The sequence below is a fragment of the Oncorhynchus mykiss genome, chromosome 1, assembly GCF_013265735.2.
Source record: "Oncorhynchus mykiss isolate Arlee chromosome 1, USDA_OmykA_1.1, whole genome shotgun sequence".
Lineage (NCBI taxonomy): Eukaryota > Metazoa > Chordata > Actinopteri > Salmoniformes > Salmonidae > Oncorhynchus > Oncorhynchus mykiss.
This window is the reverse complement of record NC_048565.1, coordinates 70,553,628-70,580,164: the sequence shown is the minus strand read 5'-3', so window position 1 is coordinate 70,580,164 and position 26,537 is coordinate 70,553,628. Positions and strand designations below refer to the sequence as shown.

Genomic DNA, 26,537 nt, shown 5'->3' with positions numbered 1-26,537 from the left:
ATAAAACCTTTATTTTTTACTCAAGTGTTAACATAAAAAGACACACTGCCTTTTCAGAAATGAAACAACATGTAATTCCTAAACAAAAATAAATACATAACATACATTCAACTTATTTCAGCAGCAAAAAATAATTTCCCCTCCTCTACAAAACAAAGCGCTCCTTCGTAGGCCCACTTCTCCTCAAATAATAGGAGATCTTTTACAGCTGAAAAGAACTCAAAATCTACTTTTATTCTTGCTTTCACTAAACCTTTAAAAACACATCTTACATCCTGCCCATATCCCGTTTCTATCTTATGTTTCCTACTCAGAAAAATTGACATCTTAGCTTGTCCCAAAATAAAATTTAACATTTGACATTTTCTTTTCTGTTGTTTACTATATTGAAACCCCAAAATAAAAACAGTGTTATTGAAAAACTCCCCTACAGCTTTAAACAAAAATTCCAGCATTTCCAATAGAGGTTTTATCCTCTCACACTCCATAAAACAGTGAAAAATGGTTTCTCTTATATTACAAAAAGGACATCCATCTCTAACATCTGAGTTAATAACAGATACAAAAGCATTAACTGCAATGATGCCATGTAAAACCCTCCATTGCATATCACCAGTACCCTTTTGTAACGGTGGTTTGTACAGTGCTCTCCATGCTGGCTTTACCTTGTCATCAATGCCCAATTTTACCCTCCATGGAGTATCTTTTCTATTTTTCAATTTATCTTTATTCAACACCTTGACACACCCCCTATACAATTCCTTCCCATTCACCTCATCCAAACCCACCTCCTCCAACCCTCTCAAATCCAGCAATAACGCCTTTCTTTCTGACTCTGGGATATTTGGTGTAATCCCTAGTTTTGGAAATGAGACGTCTTCATCTTGCACCTTCTCCTTGTGGCTACTAAGCATACCCCATTCTTCCGCTGACAGAGCCTTCCTACAGCTCCCCAGCATTTGTCCGACAATCCTTTCCGACCTCATCCCCAAATGTTCTGCCACCCGTCTTCCATCCATTAAGGCGGGCCCAGCCATGGCCATTAACTGTCTTAAGGTGATGATTTTCCCCTTCACCAGAATCTTGGAGAAATGTGGAACAGCTGCAGTTGTACAATCCAGTCTTGCCCCATACACCAGAGGTTCCTCCAACAGCCAATGCACTGACTCCGCTGAAGTTCTTCTGGACACCTTCATTACGCTCCACACTCTGAGAAGGCCTCTGTAAAACGGAGGTACTCCTTCCCTAGAAATCTGGCTACTATCAACCAGAAATAAAGCCTTCTTTAAACCTAATCCTCCAACCCGCTGTAATATAAGACCTGTCACCCCTCTCCACACCACATTTTCCGGTCCATAAAGCAACCTTTGAATAAACTGAAACCGGAAAGCAGCAGCCCTACTAGCAAGATGTACAAGACCTTGTCCCCCCTCCTCTTTTGACAAATACAAAACACTTTGTGGAACCCAGTGATATTTATCCCAAAATAAATCCACAATAATTGCCTGTATCTTAGCCAGAAGGCCAGATGGTGGTTCTAAAACTGACAACCGATGCCACAGTGCAGAGGCAATCACATTGTTAACTATAATAGTGCGCCCCCTATATGACATACGAGATAGTAACCAACGCCATCTCCTCATCCTCCCTTCCACCATTTCAACCACCCCACTCCAATTTTTTTCCATAGTCCCCTCATCTCCTAGGTACACTCCAAGATACTTAAAACCTCCCTTACACCATTCTAGCCCCCCTGGCAAAGCCATGATCCCTCCAGACCATTCTCCAATCTGTAAAGCACAACTCTTTTCCCAATTTACCTTTGCAGAGGATATTCCCCTAAAACGATCAACCATTAGACTCAAACTATCCACCTCCGCTTGATTTTTCACTAGCACAACTACATCATCAGCATAGGCTGAAAGACGAATAGGAGGAATATCCTCTGAAAGGCACACCCCTGCAATGCGACTTCTAATGCTATTTAGTAGTGGCTCTATAACAATAGCATATAACATCCCAGACATAGAACATCCCTGCCTAATACCTCTACACACTTTAAAAGGAGCACTCAAACCACCGTTAACTTTCAATACACTTTCAATGTCACCATATATCACCTTTATCATGGCAATAAAACCAGAGCTGAACCCAAACGCCTCAAACGTTTGCCATAAATATTGATGTTCAACTCGGTCAAATGCCTTTTCCTGATCAATTGAAATTAGACCAGCATCCAACCCAATAGCCCTAGAGACGTCCAAAAAATCACGAATCAGAGAAATGTTATCCCCTATCTGCCTGCCAGGAACACAGTAGGACTGATCCATATGTATGATTTGCCCCATCACCTCCCTCAGCCTGTTGGACAAAGCCTTTGACAATATTTTATAATCAGTACACAATAAAGCCACCGGCCTCCAGTTCTTCACCTCCCTCAGGTCACCCTTTTTAGGCAGTAGGGTGAGGACAGCCCTTCTGCAGCTTATTGGTAGTAACCCTCCGGTTAAACTATCATTAGCTACTTCTAACCAATCCTCTCCCAACATAGCCCAAAAAGACTTAAAAAAGTCAACGGGAAGCCCATCAATGCCTGGTGCCCTTCCATTTTCCATGCCTTTTAATGCAGTGTATAAATCCTGCAAAGACAATGGTTGCTCAAGCTCAACCTGAGCTTCTGCAGGCACCTTTGGGAGCCCATCAAAGAACTGCTGTGTCACTGTTTTGTCCTCTTTGTACTCACACTTGTAGAGCTCAGCATAGAACTCTACTGCCCTCTTTCTAATTTCAATAGGGCTAGTGAGCTCTTGTCCAACAGCTGATTTGAGACAATGAATAATTTTTCTTTGTCCATTCTTTTTCTCTAAACCAAAGAAAAATTTGGATGAGGCATCCATTTCAGATATGCCCTGAAATTTACTTCTCACCAGTGCCCCCTGTGCTCTGATACCCAGCAGATCTGCCAATGCAGCTTTTCTCCTCTTGAGGGCCTGAGTATGGCCTCGATCTCCTGTGGTCTCAACCAACGTCATGAGTTCCACTATTTCAATCTCTAGGGCTTTCATTGATCTGGTGATATCCTTGGTGACATTCCTCGTGTATTGATTACAAAATTGTTGAATCTGGATTTTCCCTATATCCCACCATTGTTAAAGGGATACAAAACTGGCCTTTTGAGACCTCCACCTCTCCCAAAAAAAACTGAAACAATTCCTGAAGTGAGCATCACTCAATAAAGTTATATTAAAATGCCAGTATGCGCTTTTAGGTTTTACATCGTTAATGAACACCACCTCTGTTATTAAACAATGATCAGAAAATCCCACTGGAGTTATCACACTTGATTTACAGACCTGAGATTGATGCTCAAAAACATAAAACCTATCTAACCTGGCCATAGAGATGATGTTCTCTCTCACATGCGCCCAGGTGTACTGCCTTGTTCCTCCATGTTGACTCCGCCAAATATCACACAGTTCATTTGTTACAATAAGGCGTTTTAAAAACGTCCTTGAGGCTATATGAGGTTCTTGGTGATTTCTATCTAAATCACTAACTGTGCAGTTAAAATCTCCAGCAATAAACAAATAATCTTCTTTGTTACATTTCTCAATGGTATTTGATAATGTCTCTAAAAAACATACCCTCTCAACTGTCACCACTGGGGCATATACATTTATCAGACACATATTGATGTTTTCATACCTTGCTCTAACTTTTAATAACCTCCCCTCAACTACCTCTTCAACCTCATATGACAAAGGCAAAAACCCTTTTGAGAACAAGATAACCACACCCCCACTTTTTGAGTTTTTATGACTACACACCACTGTCCCCCCCCCCCCACTCCTGTTGCCACATAACTTCATTTTCCAAATTACTATGCGTTTCTTGTAGAAAAATGATGTCACTTCCCTTTCCCCTCATTAACTCATACACCATGGCTCTTTTTTTAACATCTCTTGCCCCATTTACGTTTAAAGAAGAGATCTTAAAACTGCTCATGGATAAGAAAAAAATACAGAGGAAGATACAGCCACCACATCTCTTTACAGAGTTAAAACTGCAACTGAACTCTTTCATTTTCTTTAGAATTTGCATCACTTATTACTCTCGTGACCACTTTCTTGAGTCTAGCAATTTCAGGGCTTTTCAAACCTCCCCCTGTAATTTTTGACATCAGAAACTTTGCTGATTCAATAAACAATTCACGTTCAGGGAAAAAATCAGTTACATTGTAATCCTGCATATATTTCTTCCCTTTTGTCAACTTCAGAAATTGACGTATCTTCTCGATCCCATACCTCCCTTCCACCCCATCTATCTCACTATATTGTTGTGACGCGTCAGATGACTCACTCTCGCTATCCTCCCCAGAAGAAAACCCCATCTCTACAACCTGTTCATCTTCACCTGATTTATCCATCTCTACCTTTCTCTTAGAATTAGACCCTTCACCACCCCTTAAATTCTTCCTTTTACTCCTCGGTATTTTGAAAACATCCGCTTCTTTTTCCGTTATTTCAATCTCCTCTTGACCTCCAATTTCATTTTCCAGCACCACCTCAGCGACGGCAGTCGCAATCTCACCTAGTGTTTCCCCTCCCTCTTTGTTCTGATCTACCACAATTGCCCCCGTATCCACAATGCCTTCCTCTCCTACTTTTCCAACCACATCTGCCCACCTTCTCTCTTCCCCTACACCTGTAGTATTTTCATCCCTTCGCTGTGGTACGTTAGTTGCACCCGCACTAAAGCTACTACCAGGCTCAGCGCGTTCATTCTCGGGACAATTACGCACCAAATGCCCCTCTCTTCCACATCCAAAACATTTCATTGATTCAGTAGATGCATAAAAGACATAATCAAATCCATCAATCTTAAAACTAAACGCTAAATTCAGTTCATCTCCTTCCTTTTTTAAAATCATATGCACTTGTCTCCTATGAGACACGACATGTTTCAACAACGGAGATTTGCATCCAAAAAGAACCTTCTTTATTGTAGATACGATTTGACCATGGCGAGATAACTCTCGCTCTAACACTTCATCTCTAACAAATAGTGGCACGTTAGAAAGCATAACTTTCTTCGCAGGATTCATAAGCGGAAATACCGGCGTCTGTGTCTCCCGCAACACAACACCCCTCTCAACTATCTTATTCACCTTTTCAATTGAATCTAAGAATATCACTACAGCGCTATTCATCCTTGAGGCTGATTTAATGCTATCATACCCAATGATAGCACCCACAGCCAAGCTACATTCTTCCACTGAACACCCAGCAGCAGCAGGAATTTTTACTCCATGCCTCCGACTAAGTTTTTCAAACTCTACATTTCCGCGAGTGGCCATTGCAACCAGCCCCACCCGCTGGTTGTGCCCTCGCGAAAAACCAACCTCAAAGATCCCACCACCCCTATACGTGCTTAGTGATAGTTAAACAATATACCCTTAAAACAACTAAACTAATCAATATATATATATGTACATACCAAAACCCAATAGAGTGAAAAGAAATTCCATTCGTTCTCACAATCACTCCTGCTTGACGACTCACTCCCAGCATGCACTCCGAGAGAGAGAGAGAGAGACAGATAGAAGACAGGGATGGATATATAAACTCAGAAAAAAAAGAAATGTCCCTTTTTCAGGACCCTGTCTTTCAAAGATAAATCGGAAAAATCCAAATAACTTCACAGATCTTCCTTGTAAAGAGTTTAAACACTGTTTCCCATGTTTGTTCAATGAACCATAAACAATTAATGAACATGCACCTGTGGAACGGTCGTTAAGACACTAACAGCTTACAGATGGTAGGCAATTAAGGTCACAGTTATGAAAACTTAGGACACTAAAGAGGCCTTTCTACTGACTCTGAAAAACACCAAAAGAAAGATGCCCAGGGTCCCTGCTCATCTGCGTGAACGTGCCTTAGGAATGCTGCAAGGAGGCATGAGGACTGCAGATGTGGCCAGGGCAATAAATTGCAATGTCCGGAGACAGGACGGACAGCTGATCGTCCTCGCAGTGGCAGACCATGTGTAATAACACCTGCACAGGATTGGTACATCTGAACATCACACCTGCGGGACAGGTACAAGATGGCAACAACAACTGCCCGGGTTACACCAGGAACGCACAATCCCTCCATCAGTTCTCAGACTGTCCACAAAAGGCTGAGAGAGGCTGGACTGAGGGCTTGTAGGCCTGTTGTAAGGCAGGTCGTCACCAGACATCACTAGTAACAACGTCGCCTATGGGCACAAACCCACTGTCGCTGGACCAGACAGGACTGGCAAAAAAGTGCTCTTCACTGACGAGTCGCGGTTTTGTCTCACCAGGGGAGATGGTCGGATTCGCGTTTATCGTTGAAAGAATGAGCGTTACACCGAGGCCTGTACTCTGGAGCATGATCGATTTGAAGGTGAAGGGTCTGTCATGGTCTGGGGCGGTGTGTCACAGCATCATCGGACTGACCTTGTTGTCATTGCAGGCACTCTCAACACTGTGCGTTACAGGGAAGACATCCTCCTCCCTCATGTGGTACCATTTCTGCAGGCTCATCCTGACATGACCCTCCAGCATGACAATGCCACCAGCCATACTGCTTGTTCTGTGCATGATTTCCTGTAAAACAGGAATGTCAGTGTTCTGCCATGGCCAGCTAAGAGCCCAGATCTCAAGCCCATTGAGCACGTCTGGGACGTGTTGGATCGAAAGGGTGAGGGCTAGGGCCATTCACCCCAGAAATGTCCGGGAACTTGCAGGTGCCTTGGTGGAAGAGTGGGGTAACATCTTACAGCAAGAACTGGCAAATCTGGTGCAGTCCATGAGGAGGAGATGCACTGCAGTACTTAATGCAGCTGGTGGCCACACCAGATACTGACTGTTACTTTTGAACCCCCCTTTGTTCAGGGACACATTATTCCATTTATATTAGTCACATGTCTGTGGAACTTGTTCAGGTTATGTCTCAGTTGTTGAATCTTGTTATGTTCATACAAATATTTACACATGTTAAGTTTGCTGAAAATACTCACAGTTGACAGTGAGAGGACAATTATTTTTTGCTGAGCTTTATATATATATATATATATATATATATATACAGTGCCTTGCGAAAGTATTCGGCCCCCTTGAACTTTGTGACCTTTTGCCACATTTCAGGCTTCAAACATAAAGATATAAAACTGTATTTTTTTGTGAAGAATCAACAAGTGGAACACAATCATGAAGTGGAACGACATTTATTGGATATTTCAAACTTTTTTAACAAATCAAAAACTGAAAAATTGGGCGTGCAAAATTATTCAGCCCCCTTAAGTTAATACTTTGTAGCGCCACCTTTTGCTGCGATTACAGCTGTAAGTCGCTTGGGGTATGTCTCTATCAGTTTTGCACATCGAGAGACTGACATTTTTTCCCCATTCCTCCTTGCAAAACAGCTCGAGCTCAGTGAGGTTGGATGGAGAGCATTTGTGAACAGCAGTTTTCAGTTCTTTCCACAGATTCTCGATTGGATTCAGGTCTGGACTTTGACTTGGCCATTCTAACACCTGGATATGTTTATTTTTGAACCATTCCATTGTAGATTTTGCTTTATGTTTTGGATCATTGTCTTGTTGGAAGACAAATCTCCGTACCAGTCTCAGGTCTTTTGTAGACTCCATCAGGTTTTCTTCCAGAATGGTCCTGTATTTGGCTCCATCCATCTTCCCATCAATTTTAACCATCTTCCCTGTCCCTGCTGAAGAAAAGCAGGCCCAAACCATGATGCTGCCACCACCATGTTTGACAGTGGGGATGGTGTGTTCAGCTGCGTTGCTTTTACGCCAAACATAACGTTTTGCATTGTTGCCAAAAAGTTCAATTTTGGTTTTATCTGACCAGAGCACCTTCTTCCACATGTTTGGTGTGTCTCCCAGGTGGCTTGTGGCAAACTTTAAACGACACTTTTTATGGATATCTTTAAGAAATGGCTTTCTTCTTGCCACTCTTCCATAAAGGCCAGATTTGTGCAATATACGACTGATTGTTGTCCTATGGACAGAGTCTCCCACCTCAGCTGTAGATCTCTGCAGTTCATCCAGAGTGATCATGGGCCTCTTGGCTGCATCTCTGATCAGTCTTCTCCTTGTATGAGCTGAAAGTTTAGAGGGACGGCCAGGTCTTGGTAGATTTGCAGTGGTCTGATACTCCTTCCATTTCAATATTATCGCTTGCAAAGTGCTCCTTGGGATGTTTAAAGCTTGGGAATTTTTTTTGTATCCAAATCCGGCTTTAAACTTCTTCACAACAGTATCTCGGACCTGCCTGGTGTGTTCCTTGTTCTTCATGATGCTCTCTGCGCTTTTAACGGACCTCTGAGACTATCACAGTGCAGGTGCATTTATACGGAGACTTGATTACACACAGGTGGATTGTATTTATCATCATTAGTCATTTAGGTCAACATTGGATCATTCAGAGATCCTCACTGAACTTCTGGAGAGAGTTTGCTGCACTGAAAGTAAAGGGGCTGAATAATTTTGCACGCCCAATTTTTCAGTTTTTGATTTGTTAAAAAAGTTTGAAATATCCAATAAATGTCGTTCCACTTCATGATTGTGTCCCACTTGTTGTTGATTCTTCACAAAAAAATACAGTTTTATATCTTTATGTTTGAAGCCTGAAATGTGGCAAAAGGTTGCAAAGTTCAAGGGGGCCGAATACTTTCGCAAGGCACTGTATATATATATTTATATATATATATAGAGAGAGAGAGAGAGAGAGAGAGAGAGAGAGAGAGAGAGAGAGGGAGAGAGAGAGGGAGAGAGAGGAATATGGAGAAACAAAGGGGGAGAGAGAGGAAAAGTGAATAATGAAAGATGGAGAGATATACAGTATGTGGACAGAGGGCGAGAGAATGAAAGAGAGGGGAGAGAGAAGATAGAGAGAAATTGAGAAACAAACCGAGAGAGAGAGTGGCCAGGGCAATGCATTTCTCATTTCCAGGACGAATCATCGATGCTAGCTGCCCATGGGCATAGTTTGGTTTTTTGGTATTTTATTAGAAACCCCATTAGCTGTTGTAAAAGCAGCAGCTACTGGTCCTGGGGTCCACACAAAACATGCCTGGACACTGTCAGCTATTTTATCACAGTGAAAAAGCACAGTACTTCACCCTAAGCCCTTGCCTGTCTGTCCCACTGTGAAGAAAATGTATTTGTGCTTGGAGAAAAGCATGTAAGTGTGGGGGAGGTGAGAGAGCCCTGCTTGAATCAGGAAGGCTGTCAGGAAAATATCAGGATGACTAACTAACGCAGCAGCAAGGCACACAAACACACAGGCACACAAACTCCCCTGCCCTCAATTACAATCTCTTGAATCAGTGGAACTCCCTTATGCTGACATACAATCAGAGCGTTAGGCTGAGTGATGGGCTGAGGGCAGGGGGGTATTCCTGCATGGTGAGATCTGACAGAGTGATTGCTCCAGTGTTGCTGGGCAAGGGAGTCCTGGGTAGCTCAACCCCAACCGCGATGCATTTTGTGTGGGCAGAGAGCACTCAGAGTGGTCTGTCTCTATCAATCAGCTTCACAGTCGACTGGGGGAACTGGCATCTCTCTTGAGGGTTTAGTGTATGACTAATAGGCACACACACAGATCCACTAACACATTCTCAGCACAGTGATTTCAAGAACCTTTGTTTACACACACATTGCCACAGAAAACCATCCAGTCACACACTGAAACACACATGGGTGGATAGGGAGGCGTATAATGCGAACGTCAAAGGTTACGAATTAAAATCTCTCAACTTTAGCATTTCATCAAATTAGCAACTGTCAACTACTTACTACTTTTTAGCATCTTTGCAACTACTTAGCATGTTAGCTAACCCTTCCCCTAACCCTAACCTTAACCCTTTTAGCTAGCCCTTCCCCTAACCCTAACCCTAACCTTAACCCTTTAACTTAACTTCTAAATGTAACCCTAACCTTAACCATTTAATTTAAGTTCTAAACTTAACCATAACCTTAACCCTTGAACTTAACTTATAAACTTAACCCTAACCTTAACCCTTTAACTTAACCCTAACCTTAACCATTTGACTTAACTTATAAACTTAACCCTAACTTTAACCCTTGAACTTAACTTATAAACTTAACCCTAACTTTAACCCTTGAACTTAACTTATAAACTTAACCCTAACTTTAACCCTTTAACTTGACTTCTAAACTTAACCCTAACCTTAACCCTTTAACTTAACTTCTAAATTTAACCATAACCTTAACCCTTGAACTTAACTTATAAACTTAACCTTAACCTTAACCCTGACCCATTAAAGATCTTTTTCCATTCAATGGTGTATCCCATATGACTGTGGGCTACACTAGTTCATATAGCAGACAAGATTTGCTTAGAATTCCGTGGCATTATTTTATAGTATGAAGAATGCAATTGAACAAAGCTGAATAAAATAGAAATGATACTTTCCTACAAACGATTTGAGGGAGTGAACACATGCAGCTATTCTGTGTTGAGGGGCTAACAAAGAAACAGGTCCTCTTATATGCTTCAGTTACAGTTATTTATGTAACTTCAGTTGTGATACAAATGTTAGGCTATGTGTTTTGATTTTTAATACATTCTAAGGCTGCATGATGAGACTATTGATGATTTGAAAAAAGTTGCATGAAAGGCATGAGCTCTGCTTTGTTTTTAGCGCAGGCTTTTTCACACTTCATTGGTCACAATTTGACAAGCACTGTATAATGCCTCAAATTCCCTGGCTGCATCCCCTTTGTGTGGCCGTAATGCCCCTTTTAAAAATCCATGTATTTTGCGGCCAGTGGCCGTTGAGCCCTTGTGCTGAATATAATAACTTTAATTCCTTTCTCCAAGCTGCGTGCCAAAGCACCTCTCACTCACATGGCTCTCCATCACATGATTGGGTCTTTCTCACAGGCTACAAGTGAAGACAGACGCATGGGGGACGCCACTGCGCGCCTCCTTATCCAATTCCGAGGTGCATTTTGAAGATATTGAAAGAACTGTCCACATTTACTTTTGATCAGCCAACAACATAAATAGGCCTACTGAACAGCAAAAGCACTAGCCTATTTCAATCTACTATCCCCCATAGTATAAAAGTCAGTGGTGGGCCGTCAGGGCCAGCAAGGCCTTCTCTGCTGGCCTAAACATCATCAGAATATAATTTTTTAAAATATATATTTTCCCACAAATATTTATTAAATTATTCCCCAGAGTAAGAGTTATACTCTTCAGTGTTACACAGGAGCCAGCTAGCAGGCGTAGTGCGTGCACGGCTTTTGATTGGATTACCAATATTGAGAGGCAAGTCCTATGGGCAGGTCTATGCAAAACCTCAGAACTAGGAAACTGAATTTGATAAACAAATTAATTTGCGTACTACTAAGCTGTTTTTTCAAACCACAATGGCGGAAGGAGGAGAAGATATTGATTTGGTCGAGGATATAATTATAACGCCATTCTCAAGACTAACTTTTCAAGAAAAGTTAGACATTGTAAGGAGAGGTCGCCCGACGCCGACGCTACAAAGCCTGTCACAGGCGGGAAAGGGGTTCGTTCGCCACTTTCAAAGTTCCAACTACGAGTGCTATCAATGGCTCACAGGCTCCGAGAAGCACTGCAAACTGTACTGCTGGAAATGCCTATTATTTGCAAGTGATCAATTTGGTGTTTGGAGCCACACTGGCTTTGCAAACTTGAGTTGTCTAACCAATGCAGCAACGAGACACCAAAGTACGGCTGGGCACTTACAAGCAATGGTGCTTTTGAAAACTTTTGGGGACACCCGAGTGGATCTACAGCTCAACGAACAAGCGCGCAGGGCAACGGAGCTGCACAATGAAAAGGTGAAGAAAAATAGGGAAATATTGAAAAGACTCATTGATTGTGTCATGTTTTGGGGTAAACAGGAACTGTTTTTTTGGGGGGGGGAGGGGGGACTTAAAGCTCAAAGTTTGTGGACCAGAAATGGATAGAAGAAGAATATTAATATAACTCTGTTGCACTCGACTATGTTCTTGCCTATTAGTTGAACTGTACTGTATTGTACTCTTCCCCTGCAATTCTCTGAATAGAAATGTCCATTTCAAGGTGCCTGGTTATACTGCGTTTCTGTCTAAATGTATAGTGTCTAGAGCCATGGCATCATAATGATGGTAATAAGAGGTGGATTAATTCGGGTGGGACTGTGTAGGACCTCACTGAAGGCCCAGGCCCCAGGCCCACGGCACGCCACTGACAAAAGTTTAACTATTCTATTTCGTGTGAGAAATAAATAATACAAACAATCTGGGACAGTTGTGGGATGCAATAGATCCCAAATGAATACAACCACTAGCATCAAAAAACCTGTTTTAAGCAATGAGCATGACGCAACAGATGAGAACGTTTAGCTTAAAATGTCGATCAACTATTAGGATATTTCTTCACATTATAGGGCAGCAATGCGCACACAGCAGTATAGGCTATAATCCTTGAATGTTCCATTAGCAGGAAAACATAATTATCAAAAGTGACCACAAATGTGATTATGCATGTAATGCTTTTATTATAAAGGTGCATTTTAATGTTGAAAATGATCTTCCCCAAACTTCAAACTCACGCTCTACGTAGGTATGCCAGTTAGGCTCTACACCCGTTGTAAACTGGATTCATGTGCTTTATTGTAAGAAATTATTTGGACACTTTAGTTTTGATACAGACCTTACCAAAACATATTGTCACGCCCTGACCTTAGAGCTTTTTATGTCTCTATTTTGGTTTGGTCAGGGTGTGATTTGGGTGGGCATTCTATGTTCCTTTTTCTATGTTTTTGTATTTCTTTGTTTTGGCCGGGTATGGTTCTCAGTCAGGGACAGCTGTCTATCATTGTCTCTGATTGGGAACCATACTTAGGTAGCTTTTTCCCCACAGGGTTTTGTGGGTAGTTAATTTCTGTTTAGTGTTTTGCACCTTTCAGGACTGTTTCAGTTATTCCCTTTGTTATTTTGTTATAGTGTTCAGTTTTAATAAAGAAAGCATGAACACTTACCACTCTGCGCTTTGATCCGACGATTCCTTCATCTTCCGACGACGAATACCGTTACACCTATGGGCTAGGCTGCATGATGTGTGAGACTATGAGACTATGAAAATGTTGCAAAAAAATGTATGCGCTGTTTGCCTTAAAGTGGGGATAATTCACAAGTGATAATATATCATTGACAAGTGATAGGCTAATATTGTTACCCTATGACACTATTCTTGATTTAATGATATGAGATGTGTCAAGGGAGAAGGGGTGCTTTCATAGGCGTGTGGGTCTCTGTGGATGCATGCATTAGGGTTGGTGTATAAGGAGATAACCATCTCTCTCTTCCTCACAGGCACCAGGCTCTCTCCCCTTCCTTCTCTACCATCTACCTCTCTCTCTTTCTGGGCGCAGATGAAAGAAAAAGCTCAGCGGGGATGTGGCGACTGGGTTGTGTCACAGAGCCTAGTGAAGGATCAAACAGTGTCTCGTTCATCTAATGCCTCTCGCTGTCCATTCATAATCTCACTGGAATACACAGTGACACACTGTTGATGTGCCTCTTCCTCTCTCTGTCCATTCATAATCTCACTGGAATACACAGTGACACACTGTTGATGTGCCTCTTCCTCTCTCTGTCCATTCATAATCTCACAGGAATACACAGTGACACACTGTTGATGTGCCTCTTCCTCTCTCTGTCCATTCATAATCTCACAGGAATACACAGTGACACACTGTTGATGTGCCTCTTCCTCTCTCTGTCCATTCATAATCTCACTGGAATACACAGTGACACACTGTTGATGTGCCTCTTCCTCTCTCTGTCCATTCATAATCTCACTGGAATACACAGTGACACACTGTTGTTCATGTGCCTCTTCCTCTCTTTGTCCATTCATAATCTCACTGGAATACACAGTGACACACTGTTGATGTGCCTCTTCCTCTCTCTGTCCATTCATAATCTCACTGGAATACACAGTGACACACTGTTGATGTGCCTCTTCCTCTCTTTGTCCATTCATAATCTCACAGGAATACACAGTGACACACTGTTGATGTGCCTCTTCCTCTCTTTGTCCATTCATAATCTCACAGGAATACACAGTGACACACTGTTGATGTGCCTCTTCCTCTCTTTGTCCATTCATAATCTCACTGGAATACACAGTGACACACTGTTGATGTGCCTCTTCCTCTCTCTGTCCATTCATAATCTCACTGGAATACACAGTGACACACTGTTGATGTGCCTCTTCCTCTCTCTGTCCATTCATAATCTCACTGGAATACACAGTGACACACTGTTGATGTGCCTCTTCCTCTCTTTGTCCATTCATAATCTCACTGGAATACACAGTGACACACTGTTGATGTGCCTCTTCCTCTCTCTGTCCATTCATAATCTCACAGGAATACACAGTGACACACTGTTGATGTGCCTCTTCCTCTCTCTGTCCATTCATAATCTCACTGGAATACACAGTGACACACTGTTGATGTGCCTCTTCCTCTCTTTGTCCATTCATAATCTCACTGGAATTCACAGTGACACACTGTTGATGTGCCTCTTCCTCTCTCTGTCCATTCATAATCTCACTGGAATACACAGTGACACACTGTTGATGTGCCTCTTCCTCTCTCTGTCCATTCATAATCTTACTGGAATACACAGTGACACACTGTTGATGTGCCTCTTCCTCTCTCTGTCCATTCATAATCTCACTGGAATTCACAGTGACACACTGTTGATGTGCCTCTTCCTCTCTCTGTCCATTCATAATCTCACTGGAATACACAGTGACACACTGTTGATGTGCCTCTCTCTCTTTCTCTCTCTCTCTCTCTCTCTCACACACACATCCTTTCTCCCCCCTCCCTCCCTCTCTCTCTCTCTCTCTCTCTCTCTCTCTCTCATCCTTTCTCCCCCCCTCCCTTCCCTCCCTCCCTCCCCCCTCTCTCTCTCTTTCTCATCCTTTCTCACTCCCTCCCTCCCTCCCCCCTCTCTCTCTCTCTCTCTCTCTCTCATCCTTTCTCCCTCCCTCCCTCCCTCGCTATCACTCTCGATTCAATGTACAGTACCAGTAAAAAGTTTGGACCCACCTACATTACAACCACTAGCATCAAAGCCAATAAAGTAGATAATAGTAAAAATAAAGAAAAACCCTGGAATGAGTAGGTGTGTCCAAAACTTTTGACTGGTACTGTATTTCCAAGGGCTTTTGGGAAACAAATGTTTACATTGCCAAAGCAAGTTAAATAGATCATAAACAAAAGTGAAATAAACAATCAAAATGAACAGTAAACATTACTCTCACAAAAGTCTCAAAGGAATAGAGACATGTAAAATGTCATATTATGGCTATGTACAGTGTTAAAACCTCCTATCTGTCTGAATTATTTTGCCTACTTTGTTCATAGGGTACCTGCCAACACACAATGTGCCTTTTAAAAGTGAAACAAAACACTGGGTGTTTTATGTGTATGTGGGTTGTGTTTAGTTGACTGTGAGGCAGTCAACAGTGACACAAAATGGTGTAAAAATTGGAGTTACAGTGTAAATAAGGTTAGTTCTAAAGTAATATTAATGCAGCTAATGTCAGAGTACCAACAAGATGAGTTGATGTGTTACCTGTCAATGCACTGCAGAGTCTCTTGAATCAATTGTGATGACGCACTTAGCTAAGCATCTTAGCAACACAATCCAGTTGTCATTTCTGCGTAAGCGTCCCGTTTACACACACACAAACATTTACTAAGTACAAACTGGCTCTTCATCACAATCACACACACACACAAACACACACATTAAGTCTGTGGAAACTTACTTTGGTTCCTAGGCTAGCACATGATGCAAATTGGTGGTTCTGTCCCGGCTCTGAAAATCTGATTACCCAAACACACAGCAGTACATTTTTGGATCGTAATGCCATTATTGATTCAATAATGGAGCACTATTTGGCAAGTGTAGGGCCTGGTATTTATCAGATTCATGCTAGAGTGGTCGGATCAGAAACGCAGATATCAACGATATCCACACAGGCTTAGTGAGGGGAGAGTGGGGTTGGGGGGACTAAGGCTGATAGAAGTTGATAGAAGAAGTTGCTAATAGAATCGGATCTAAGGTCAGTTTTATGATGCAGAAGGTACAGTTGAAGTCAGAAGTTTACATACACCTTAGCCAAATAGATTTAAATACAGTTTTTCACAATTCCTGACATTTAATCCAAGTAAAAATTCCCTGTTTTAGGTCAGTTAGGCTCACCACTATATTTTAATAATGTGAAATGTCAGAATAATAGTAGAGAGAATGATTTATTTCAGCTTTTATTTCTTTCATCACATTCCCAGTGGGTCAGAAGTTTACATACACTCAATTAGTATTTGGTAGCATTGCCTTTAAATAGTTTAACTTGGGTCAAACTTTTCAGGTAGCCTTCCACAAGCTTCCCACAATAAGTTGGGTGTATTTTGGCCCATTCCTCCTGGCAGAGCTTGTGTAACTGAGTCAGGTTTGTGGGCCTCCTTGCTCACACAAGCTTTTTCAGTTCTGCCCACAAATGTTCTATGGAATTGAGGTCAGAGCTTTGTGATGGCCACTCCAATACCTTGACTTTGTTGTCCACAACTTTGGAAGTATGCTTGGGGTCATTGTCCATTTGGAAGACCCATTTGCGACCAAGCTTTAACTTCCTGACTGATGTCTTGAGATGTTGCTTCAATATATCCACATAATTTTCCTACCTCATGATGCTATCTATTTTGTGAAGTGCACCAGTCCCTCCTGCAGCAAAGCACCCCCACAACATGATGCTGCCACCCCCGTGCTTCACGGTTGGGATGGTGTTCTTCGGCTTGCAAGCCTCCCCCTTTTTCCTCCAAACATAACGATGGTCATTATGTCCAAACAGTTCTATTTTTGTTTCATCAGACCAGAGGACATTTTTCCAAAAAGTACGATTATTTGTCCCCCTGTGCAGTTGCAAACCGTAGTCTGGCTTTTTTATGGGGGTTTTGGAGCAGTGGCTTCTTCCTTGCTGAGCGGCCTTTCAGGTTATGTCGATATAGGACTCGTTTTTACTGTGGATGTAGATACTTTTGTACCTGTTTCCTCCAGCATCTTCACAAGGTCCTTTGCTGTTGTTCTGGGATTGATTTGCACTTTTCGCACCAAAGCACATTCATCTCTAGGAGACCGAACGCGTCTCCTTCCTGAGCGGTATGACGGCTGCGTGGTCCCATGGTGTTTATACTTGCGTACTATTGTTTGTTCAGATGAACGTGGTACCTTCAGGCATTTGGAAATTGCTCCCAAGGATGAACCAGACTTGTGGAGGTCTACAATTTTTTTCTGAGGTCTTGGCTGATTTTCTTTTGATTTTCCCATGTTGTCAAGAAAAGAGGCACTGAGTTTGAAGGTAGGCATTGAAATACATCCACAGGTACACCTCCAATTGACTCAAATGATGTCAATTAGCCTTTCAGAAGCTTCTAAAGCCATGACATCATTTTCTGGAATTTTCCAAGCTGTTTAAAGGCACAGTCAACTTAGTGTATGTAAACTTCTGACCCACTGGAACTGTGATACAGTGAATTATAAGTGAAATAATCTGTCTGAAAACAATTGTTGGAAAAATTACTTGTGTCATGCACAAAGTGGATGTCCTAACCGACTTGCCAAAACTATAGTTTGTTAACAAAAAATGTGTGGAGTGGTTGAAAAATGAGTTTTAATGACTCCAACCTAAGTGTATGTAAACTTCCGACTTCAACTGTATATCTATCTATAGGCAACTTGTTTCCAGAGTAAGTTAAGCACTCACAAGCTCATCACATACTGTATCTACAGGACCAGACCCAGCCAGCCTCCTACCTGTTCCCCCATCGCTCTCTCTCTCTTTCTCTGTAAGACATACCTACAAGGATCACACACCAGTAATCCTGAGATAAGTTCATTGGAGACATTCAAAGGGAGAGAAGTGGTCAGCCCACACACACACACACACACACATACACACACACACACACACACACAGTCCCCAGTTTCACATATATATCAATACACACAGGCATAGGCAGCTTCCCATACACACACCTACGCAGAGAGTAAAATGACCTCCCACACATACACAAACAGCAGGGATTTATAAAATAACACACAAAAAACCATCTGTGCCTGAGCTCAGGTTGGATATCACTGCAGGACTTTGATAAATGTAAAAATAGCAGCGGAGACATTTCTTTTACATGTGCATTTAGATATATTTATCTAGACTATAATGGGAAAATGTGCTTTCGGGGGTTAAATCCTTCCGAGAGATGTTCCGGTGTGTGTGTGTGTGTGTGTGTGTGTGTGTGTGTGTGTGTGTGTGTGTGTGTGTGTGTGTGTGTGTGTGTGTGTGTGTGTGTGGTCTCTAACTTACAGCGCAGCACTAACTGAATGAGCTCACTCGGGGGCAAAATAAAAACATCCGCTGGAGTTAGCACACCACTGTGACTTATTGAAATGACCAATGAAAAATCCATTCGCTTTGAAGGGAGCCACCGGACTGAACCTCAATGGAATTAAAGCACACGCATTTATATAACTTGATCTCAAAGTGGCAATAAAAATAAACACAGACTCTATTCTTCTCTACTGTGGTCTCTCATCAACTACAAAGCAAATGATGTGAGGACAAAGTGTTTTATTTGCGATATTTGAAGTCATTACAATTGGGTACTCATATTACTTAAAATAGTACCTTATTATTCATTGTGAAACCAAACACTTGTCTACTGTCTATTTTCCCCAACCTCAAGGACAACACACTATCATGAGAGGAAGGAAGCAGCACAGGGCCCCTAGAGTTAAATTAGTGTTAAGTGCCTTCTATTAGGGGAAAACAGCAGTAGAAAACACTTGATATTCTGCGTCAGCAACCCTACAGTTTTTAGTTCATATCCCACAAGATCTGGGATTCAAACCTGAAACCCCCTGAGACCAGGGTCCGACTCTAACCTCAAACCTCAACCATTATCCATCCATCATTCCTCTGGGAGTTCATGGCCTCTTAGCTGGTTTTAGTGTGTACTAGCTTTTACCAGTGCTGCAATTCAGACACTAGCCCAGCGCATTTCTTAGCTCTTTACACTTTTGAAATGACTTGATTGACTTGAGTCTTTATTGTTAAAGCCAAAAGCTATAATAACCTCAACCTCACGCAGTCAATAAGAGAAAGAGGCATAGAACTAAATTAGACGGGGAGTTTATTGCGCTAGCAACAAGACTGCGGATTTACAATAAAAAAACATTAAGTGAGTGTTTTGGGCATTTTCCTGCTATAGAATAGATTCACTATGTGCATGTCATGACCATGACTGATTATTTACATTATTCATATTGTGTGCTGTGTTTTGGATGACTTCTTATTTACTTATTTGAGTGATTTATTTTACTCTGAATCGGTTAACCCCTTTACAATGTTTGTCTCAGTGCTTGAGATGTCACTACAGGCACCCTGGTTCAAATCCAGGCTGTATTACAACCGGCTGTGATTGCGCAGGATTGTCTGGGTTTGGCCGGTGTGGGCCGTCATTTGTTCTTAACTGACGTCCCTAGTTAAAATAAAGGTTACAAAAATATGCAGTTTGTAGGTGAAAACTATTTCTAAGATGCATGCTTTTAGTTTTTCAGAACTCACTTCACTCGCGCAAAGGAGGGAGGTTTGTGGTGCTAGCACGTGTGTACATCAAATACAACATTGGAACACCAATTAAGAAGTCCTAATAATTCTAAAGATTTCTCAGAAAACTAGGTGCTTTAATCTGTATATGCTTACAGTACTTCGATTATGATCTTACTCAGATTAAGATAAACAAATTGACTAAATGACTAATGCCATACTCAGCCTACTGCCATAATCACTTGAATATCGAATTATTATTGTGCATGTAAAAGTACTCAATGTTTTGCAGATTGAAGCCAAAAGAGGACAGGTGCCGCAGGTCAGCCACACCACTACATCCGCTACGTCTAGGGAGAGGGGAACGGGATGAGTGTGACCGTGCTCGGGAACAGCGTGTGAGTGCTTACCAATGGTTCCCAGTATGATGATGTTTCTGATGAAGCTTTCTCCCCGCTCTCCAGACGTGTCCTGTCTAGATGACACTGCCGAGGCGCGGACATGGTCGGGAACCCAGGAACGCTAACGCCAAGATGACCAATTTGCCATTACAACAATGGACTTCAGTGTGCGTGTGATGTGAGTGTGTACGTGCCTGTCTTTGTCTTTGTGTTATTGTAAACCCCTTTTAAAAATAGACAAGGAGAAAATAATATTAAAGAATCGTAAACTGACTCTCTACCTCCTGCCTGTGTCTGTGGTATTGGGATCCTAAAGAACCTTCGTTTTTGACGCAAGCATGACACAACCATTTCCGTAAAAACAAACAAATGGATGACTATGTGTTTGTATGTGTTCAGTAAGTATTTGCACTTATTATATGTATGGTCCATCTCTTGTGGTGCATTGTGGATCTGCGTTGTGGTCAGGGTTGCTACAGATTGTACACCAGATAATGTGATTGAACGAAAGATAGCTGGTGTCCATTACTGGGCGTTACAGGGAAGCCCCATACAAAACTGAAGCATTAGATTTTTTTAACTAACCTGTTCTTGGCAATACTTTATTTGTTCTCGATTCAGTAAAAAAAAGTATCTAACAAATGTATTTTTCCAGTTGCAGGTGGTTCTACAAAAAAACAGCAAACACTCAAAGATATTAAATCCAGGTGTTGCATCGAGTGAGATATGCCTCTTGCATATGTATAGATCTTTGTTTTGGTCGCACTGTGTGACGCGCTGTCATCTACTTCTACACGTGGCCGTGGACTCGTTTTCTGAGAAATACTAGATGTTCCCTGCAAAGATGGCGTGGAACCTCCTTGTGCAATACAAAACATGGAGCTTTCCTGTAACGTCCAGTAATGGACACCAAAAATCTTTGGTTATATCACATTATCTGGCGTACAATCTGTTGCTATGGTTAGGGAAGATGTAAGGACTTAACCCCGGTGACCCTGCTGTCCCGCATGAACAAATAAAACTTCATCATCCTGCTTCACAGCCCATCTGTGTCCGCCATCTTACCCAACCTGACAGCTCAATTTCCTACTTCACACTCCACACCATGGTCATGAAGCAACTGTAGTCTTAAGAGACGATGATGATTCAGCACAAATGTGTGTTAGTAGGCTGTTTAACTTCTATTAATACAAATTTCAGCACAAATGTGTGTTAGTAGGCTGTTTAACTTCTATTAATACAAATTTCAGCACAAATGTGTGTTTTCTATTTCACTAGGCAAGTCAGTTAACAACAAATTGTTATTTACAATGACAGGGGCAGAAAGACAGATTTTTACCTTGTCAGCTCGGGGATTCGATCTTGCAACCTTTCGGTTACAAGTCCAACGTGTGTGTGTGTGTGTGTGTGCCCGTGCGTATGTGTGTGTCACAGCAAGACATCAGACCAGCTTAATTTAGTTCTCTCTAAATGTCATCTTAAATAATTGAAAGCATATATATGCATATATGTGGGTGCAATGTATTTTAGTGTTTCGCATCCCATGATGAGAAATTTGATCTCTAACTTTGACTGAAGGAGTCAGATAACAGAAAGTAGAACACTCTATACAATAGTTCACCTGACACAAGACTGAATCCAAACATTACACTGTTGATTTGATGTGCATTTTACATTTACTGTAGTTTTCGCCATATTTGTTGATAACAAAATCTGAAAATACTCTGGATACATTCAGTAACATGATTGGACTATTCCTGGAAAATGTGGGGTAAGTGCAGCATGAGAAAAACTAACTGGTGTCTCCAAGTGGACACACACCTCTCCAAAGTGTGCACAGTTTCAATGCACTTTTATAACTATAAGGTACTTTAGCTCTCCTAGCTGTGCTGTTGAGGAACTAGAGCAAGCACATTTGTAGTTGTTAAGTTTGCAACACAACCCTGCGTCCCTGCCATCACACAATTACTGTTGTTGTTTATGCAATCCAAAAAACGGTCCATTATATATCTCAGTGTGGGTCAGGAGGGCATGATTTGAAAGCTTGTTCTATTGCCAACATAACTAGCCAAGTTATAAAGTACGATCTTACAGTGTTAGTCTTTCACAAGGCAATTCAGAAAAACAGACCGTCATTTTGGTGCACATAGAGAGGGGTCGTGAGTGCATTCAGGTGCGTTTGAAGAGACACATTTTCTACACAATTAATAACATACATAGAGTCATTCTGTTCAGAACAACCCAGGGTATGACGACTTGTCGTCTTGTAAATGTACATCAAACATAGTGATCGTAGACGTTGACACTGTATGTGGACCCACGGGTGTTTGGCTTGCTTGTATGACATCAGAGCGGTATTTATTATAATCCTCATCTTTCAAAACACATCGAGTCATCTTAATTTACAGCATTTCCCTCACTCAGACAACAAAACATGTGCTATAGTTGCCCAATTACCGGGAGGCATGGGGGCAACTTCTTGTCTAGCAATAGCAAGTTGCTCAAGTTCAGAACGGCTGTCAGTCAAAACCCATACAGCGCTGTGAAGCACAGAGCCAAAGCTCGGACGTCATGTATAACATGTACAGCCACTACGTTCCAACGTAGGCGCTTATTAGTGCCCAAATATGCCATTTTCAACCCACAAAGGGGTTATAAATAGAACTTTTAGGGATGCAATATACGAAGCAAGCAATAGAAACCTTTTTGGTTCTCTCCAGAGACTTATTTTCTACAACAGCAGCATCCAGCTGTTACAATGAAACAATTGAGAAAAGGCACTTGGACACACACACACAAACACTCACACCAATATAATTTATATGGTGCATATTGTTCATTGTGGATTTTTTTTGTAAAGATTCTTTAAAGAACCATGCTTATAAGGGTCTAAATGGAACATTAATTGTGCTATAAAGAGCCTTTTCCTACGGTTCTATAAAGAACCATTAAAAAAAGGTTCTATATAGCCCCAACAAAGTGTTCCGCAATGGTTACAACTCTTTTTGGGGCTATATAAAACCCTTGTTATAGTTCTTTATATAAGCTTTATGGAGAATGGATCTATAAAGAACCTTTCTAACTCTTAAATGTTATTTGTAGAACTATACAGGCGGTTTTATTCGAGTTTAATAGCCATATTATATTGTTTTATTAACGTGTTTATTAACAAGTTAAAGTTGAATCAGGTGTGTTAACTCTGGAATGACAGGGGGTCCCTGAGGAGAGCATTGGGAACTACTGACTCAGTCAAACATTCTCAATTGACACAAGGCTATATGTGAGTCTGTCACAAGACACCATCACTGTCCATAGTCATATATACCATGTAATATAGCATAATACAACAGATTAGATCAACTGGGATGACACTCTCACACATGCTTGCACAAAAAGAGCTGTGAACAAACCATGCCCCAAAATATTACATATGAGCTGCTGCCCCTACATTTTAATTATCACTTAAAGTGGACTTTTTTTATTGAGCGTAAAGAACCCGTGAGGAGCTCAACGTGTCAGTATGGTTCCACATAGAGCCATCACCCTTCCCTTGAGAAAGCCACTTTTTTTGTGTACACTTACTTCACTTGCACAAAATCTCTAATCATTGTCTTTCCCCCTCTGTAGCTCTGTGCGCTAGAAGAATTCCCAGCAACAGGTGACTGATGAAGTAGCCTACCATTAAATTACTGTTTAAATCTGTTTACACGAGGTCTACATGATAACAGCTCGTATACTCACACGAAGGCGTGGTAGATGAACGCCCATGCCCTGGGTCTCTCCAGTACATTATAGAGGTAATTCTGGAGACGACGGTAGTGCGCGTTTCTGCGCCCGCTCTGCGCGCTGTAGATGAGCGGCTTCCCGAGCAAACTCAACCGGGCGCCCTTTCTCCTCTCCGCGCCCCCTGCACCTGCCGCGCCTGGCGAAAGCATCCCGTCTCCGACTCGAACAGCGTTGTTCATCATCCTCCGTCCAGACTCCACATCTTTCAACCTATAGTTCTGAGCCCGACGCCCTGGAGAGGTTTTCATCCAGAGCCCAGAACTGGCTTCATCGCCACTGTGGTTGCGGGGCATGGCATCACCAACACCGGCTGGGGATGTGCAGTAACCACGGGGACGTGCACATAGAGTACAAAAGAGTTTGCACAAAGAGGTCTCTTGGAAAAGCAAACTAAGGTGTAGGAAAGAAAACCATACTGCTATATTGATGAATTAATGTAAATAACTATAATTAACACTAGGCTATTTTATGCTGTCATCTACTGGGGTTCGGTGCGGTAAGTAGAATTCTGGTGTTTGGAGACTTCTGTGCTCACGGCGCTTTGGGCATCTGCGTGAAGCGCGGGAAGAGCGGGGTTATGAAGGAGTGTCAACGTCTCCTGGACAGATATTTGGCGAGGGGAGGGAATCACCCGACACTCACTCACTCACTCATCCTTCCTCCCACCCTCCCTCTCTTTCTCTTTCTCTGACTTCGTAATATCCACGCGGCTCAGGATTTGCACAGACAGACAACCAGCTCGATGTTTCTGAACCCGGTTCAAGCTTGCCTTCCAAAGTGGCGCTTGGTTTGGCTCTTCAGTGCGCGCGTCTTCAATCACAGCACAGCAGTTGTGTAGAATATTGATTCACTCGGAAACCAAGTATGTGGAATTAGAGAACAGCAACAAGTCCATGGCTACCGGGGAATTGATGTGAGGCTTCAACATAGCAGGGGACAGGCACGTGTGGTGCTGAGGGAAACATATTCAGAATGAGTTAATAATCTGTATTCTGAAATGCTGCCTCAATATAATACATTTTTCAAACACCCGAAACAGCTTTTTCCTGCAATCTAGACAGACCCATTATAAGTATTCTTTTTTTCTGCATATCTAAGCACACATATTGAGTTGTCTGTATCCTCCTGACTGGTGGCTCTTTTTTTTAGAGAAACAAAATATGCTTCTCTGCATAGGAGAAAAATCTGGGTAAAAGTTTGAAAGGAATGTGAGTCTTATTAAGTAGGACTACGTTTAGTTATCACTTGCTTTTCTAAAGTCTGGTACCTTGCCATCAGGCATGCCAGTTAAGATGGTCATAGTAATATTAGGGCTACAGAGAAAAAACTGAGGACAAATGTGACGGGGCACTTTCCCCTTTGCCCGCTATGGGCATGATGCCTCTGCCAGTAATCTTATCCAAAATATCAACGGGCACCCGTGGATTGGGCTTCAATTAAGCAAGGGATAATCAACAAGGGGTTATGCATTCTATGGAAAATAATCAACAAGGTGGAAGGTGTGTTCCACCACTCTCTAGCGGAGACACATTCCCATAATTATATAAAATGTTGCATCAAGTTTAAAAGTACAACTAAATTAAGAACAGAACATTTTATGACTTTTTAGTCAATATGACATGATTAAACGATAAAATTGAAACATTTGTTGTTCATTTATTGTATTATCATCCAAATATCCGTTTTAAATCCTAACAATGTTATTAATTTAACTCTCCCTCCCCTACGCTTCCATTTTAATGATGGTGAACACAAATGAGATTAGTTCATTCAGAACAAAACAACGTTTATATTACATCACAAATAACTTGTGTCAAAAGAAGAGGACATAAACCTTGGGTAGGTCCAGTTCAGCACTGTCCTCCCTCCTACTCAATGTATCCCAGATTGTCGGACTCTCTTGTAGCCTGAATATGGGCAATGAGATTCATCCGTACTCAAAGTTTTTTGGTTGGATTTCCTTCTTCGTTTGTTTTCGTTTCAAATATAACTATCTGCCCTCATGTCTCGTTTATGTACATTTATTTGATAGTTTTGCGTTTAGGGCTGCAGGTCACACGCTCCTCAAAACGCAATTCATAGGCAACAGAGCTTCTCTGCCCACGTGATCTCAAGTGAAAACCCTTATATTCTAGACTATTAAACCTACACAGCAGAATACATTATATCCACACATTCAAATACAGTAGCATCCTTATGAGAGGATATAAAACACCAGATTAATAAATACAGTTGATTTGAGAGGAGACTTGGATAGAGGAGCACAGCAAGTGACTGTGTGTGTGTAGGTGTGTGTGTGTGTGTGTGTGTGTGTGTGTGTGTGTGTGTGTGAGCATACATGCATTTGCTGTGTTTATGTCAGATGAGGGAGTTTTATGGACAGGGTGTCTACGAAGATAATGTCTTTCAGGAGTTACTAAGTTACTAGTAGGCCATTACCGAGCCATATCCCCTGCCTCTCTCAGCAGGGCAGAAGCCATCCTGTTCTCTAATATCAGTAAGACCGCAAGCATCTGTGAAACTACTTCAGAAGGGCAATTTGCACAGCATAAGAACCATACTCTCTACATCACTGTTGCGACTGTACCTCTCATTCGGGAGCAGTCCTAGCGGGACCACCAACTGTCCTTTTA

At 41.8% G+C, this 26,537-nt stretch overlaps 1 protein-coding gene across 6 annotated transcripts in view; it reads right to left on the bottom strand.

The window, feature by feature from the left end:
• Nucleotides 1–24,463, bottom strand: part of kcnq5a (potassium voltage-gated channel, KQT-like subfamily, member 5a) — a 121,490-nt gene extending 97,027 nt beyond the window's left edge. For all 6 annotated transcript variants that reach the window (XM_036984475.1, XM_036984491.1, XM_036984484.1 and 3 more), the window contains exon 1: nt 23,860–24,463. In XM_036984475.1, coding sequence (XP_036840370.1) covers nt 23,860–24,197 — 338 coding nt within the window. In that variant the 5' untranslated portion in view covers nt 24,198–24,463. The remainder of the gene's footprint in view (nt 1–23,859) is intronic.
• Between the last annotated feature and the right edge of the window lie 2,074 nt (nt 24,464–26,537).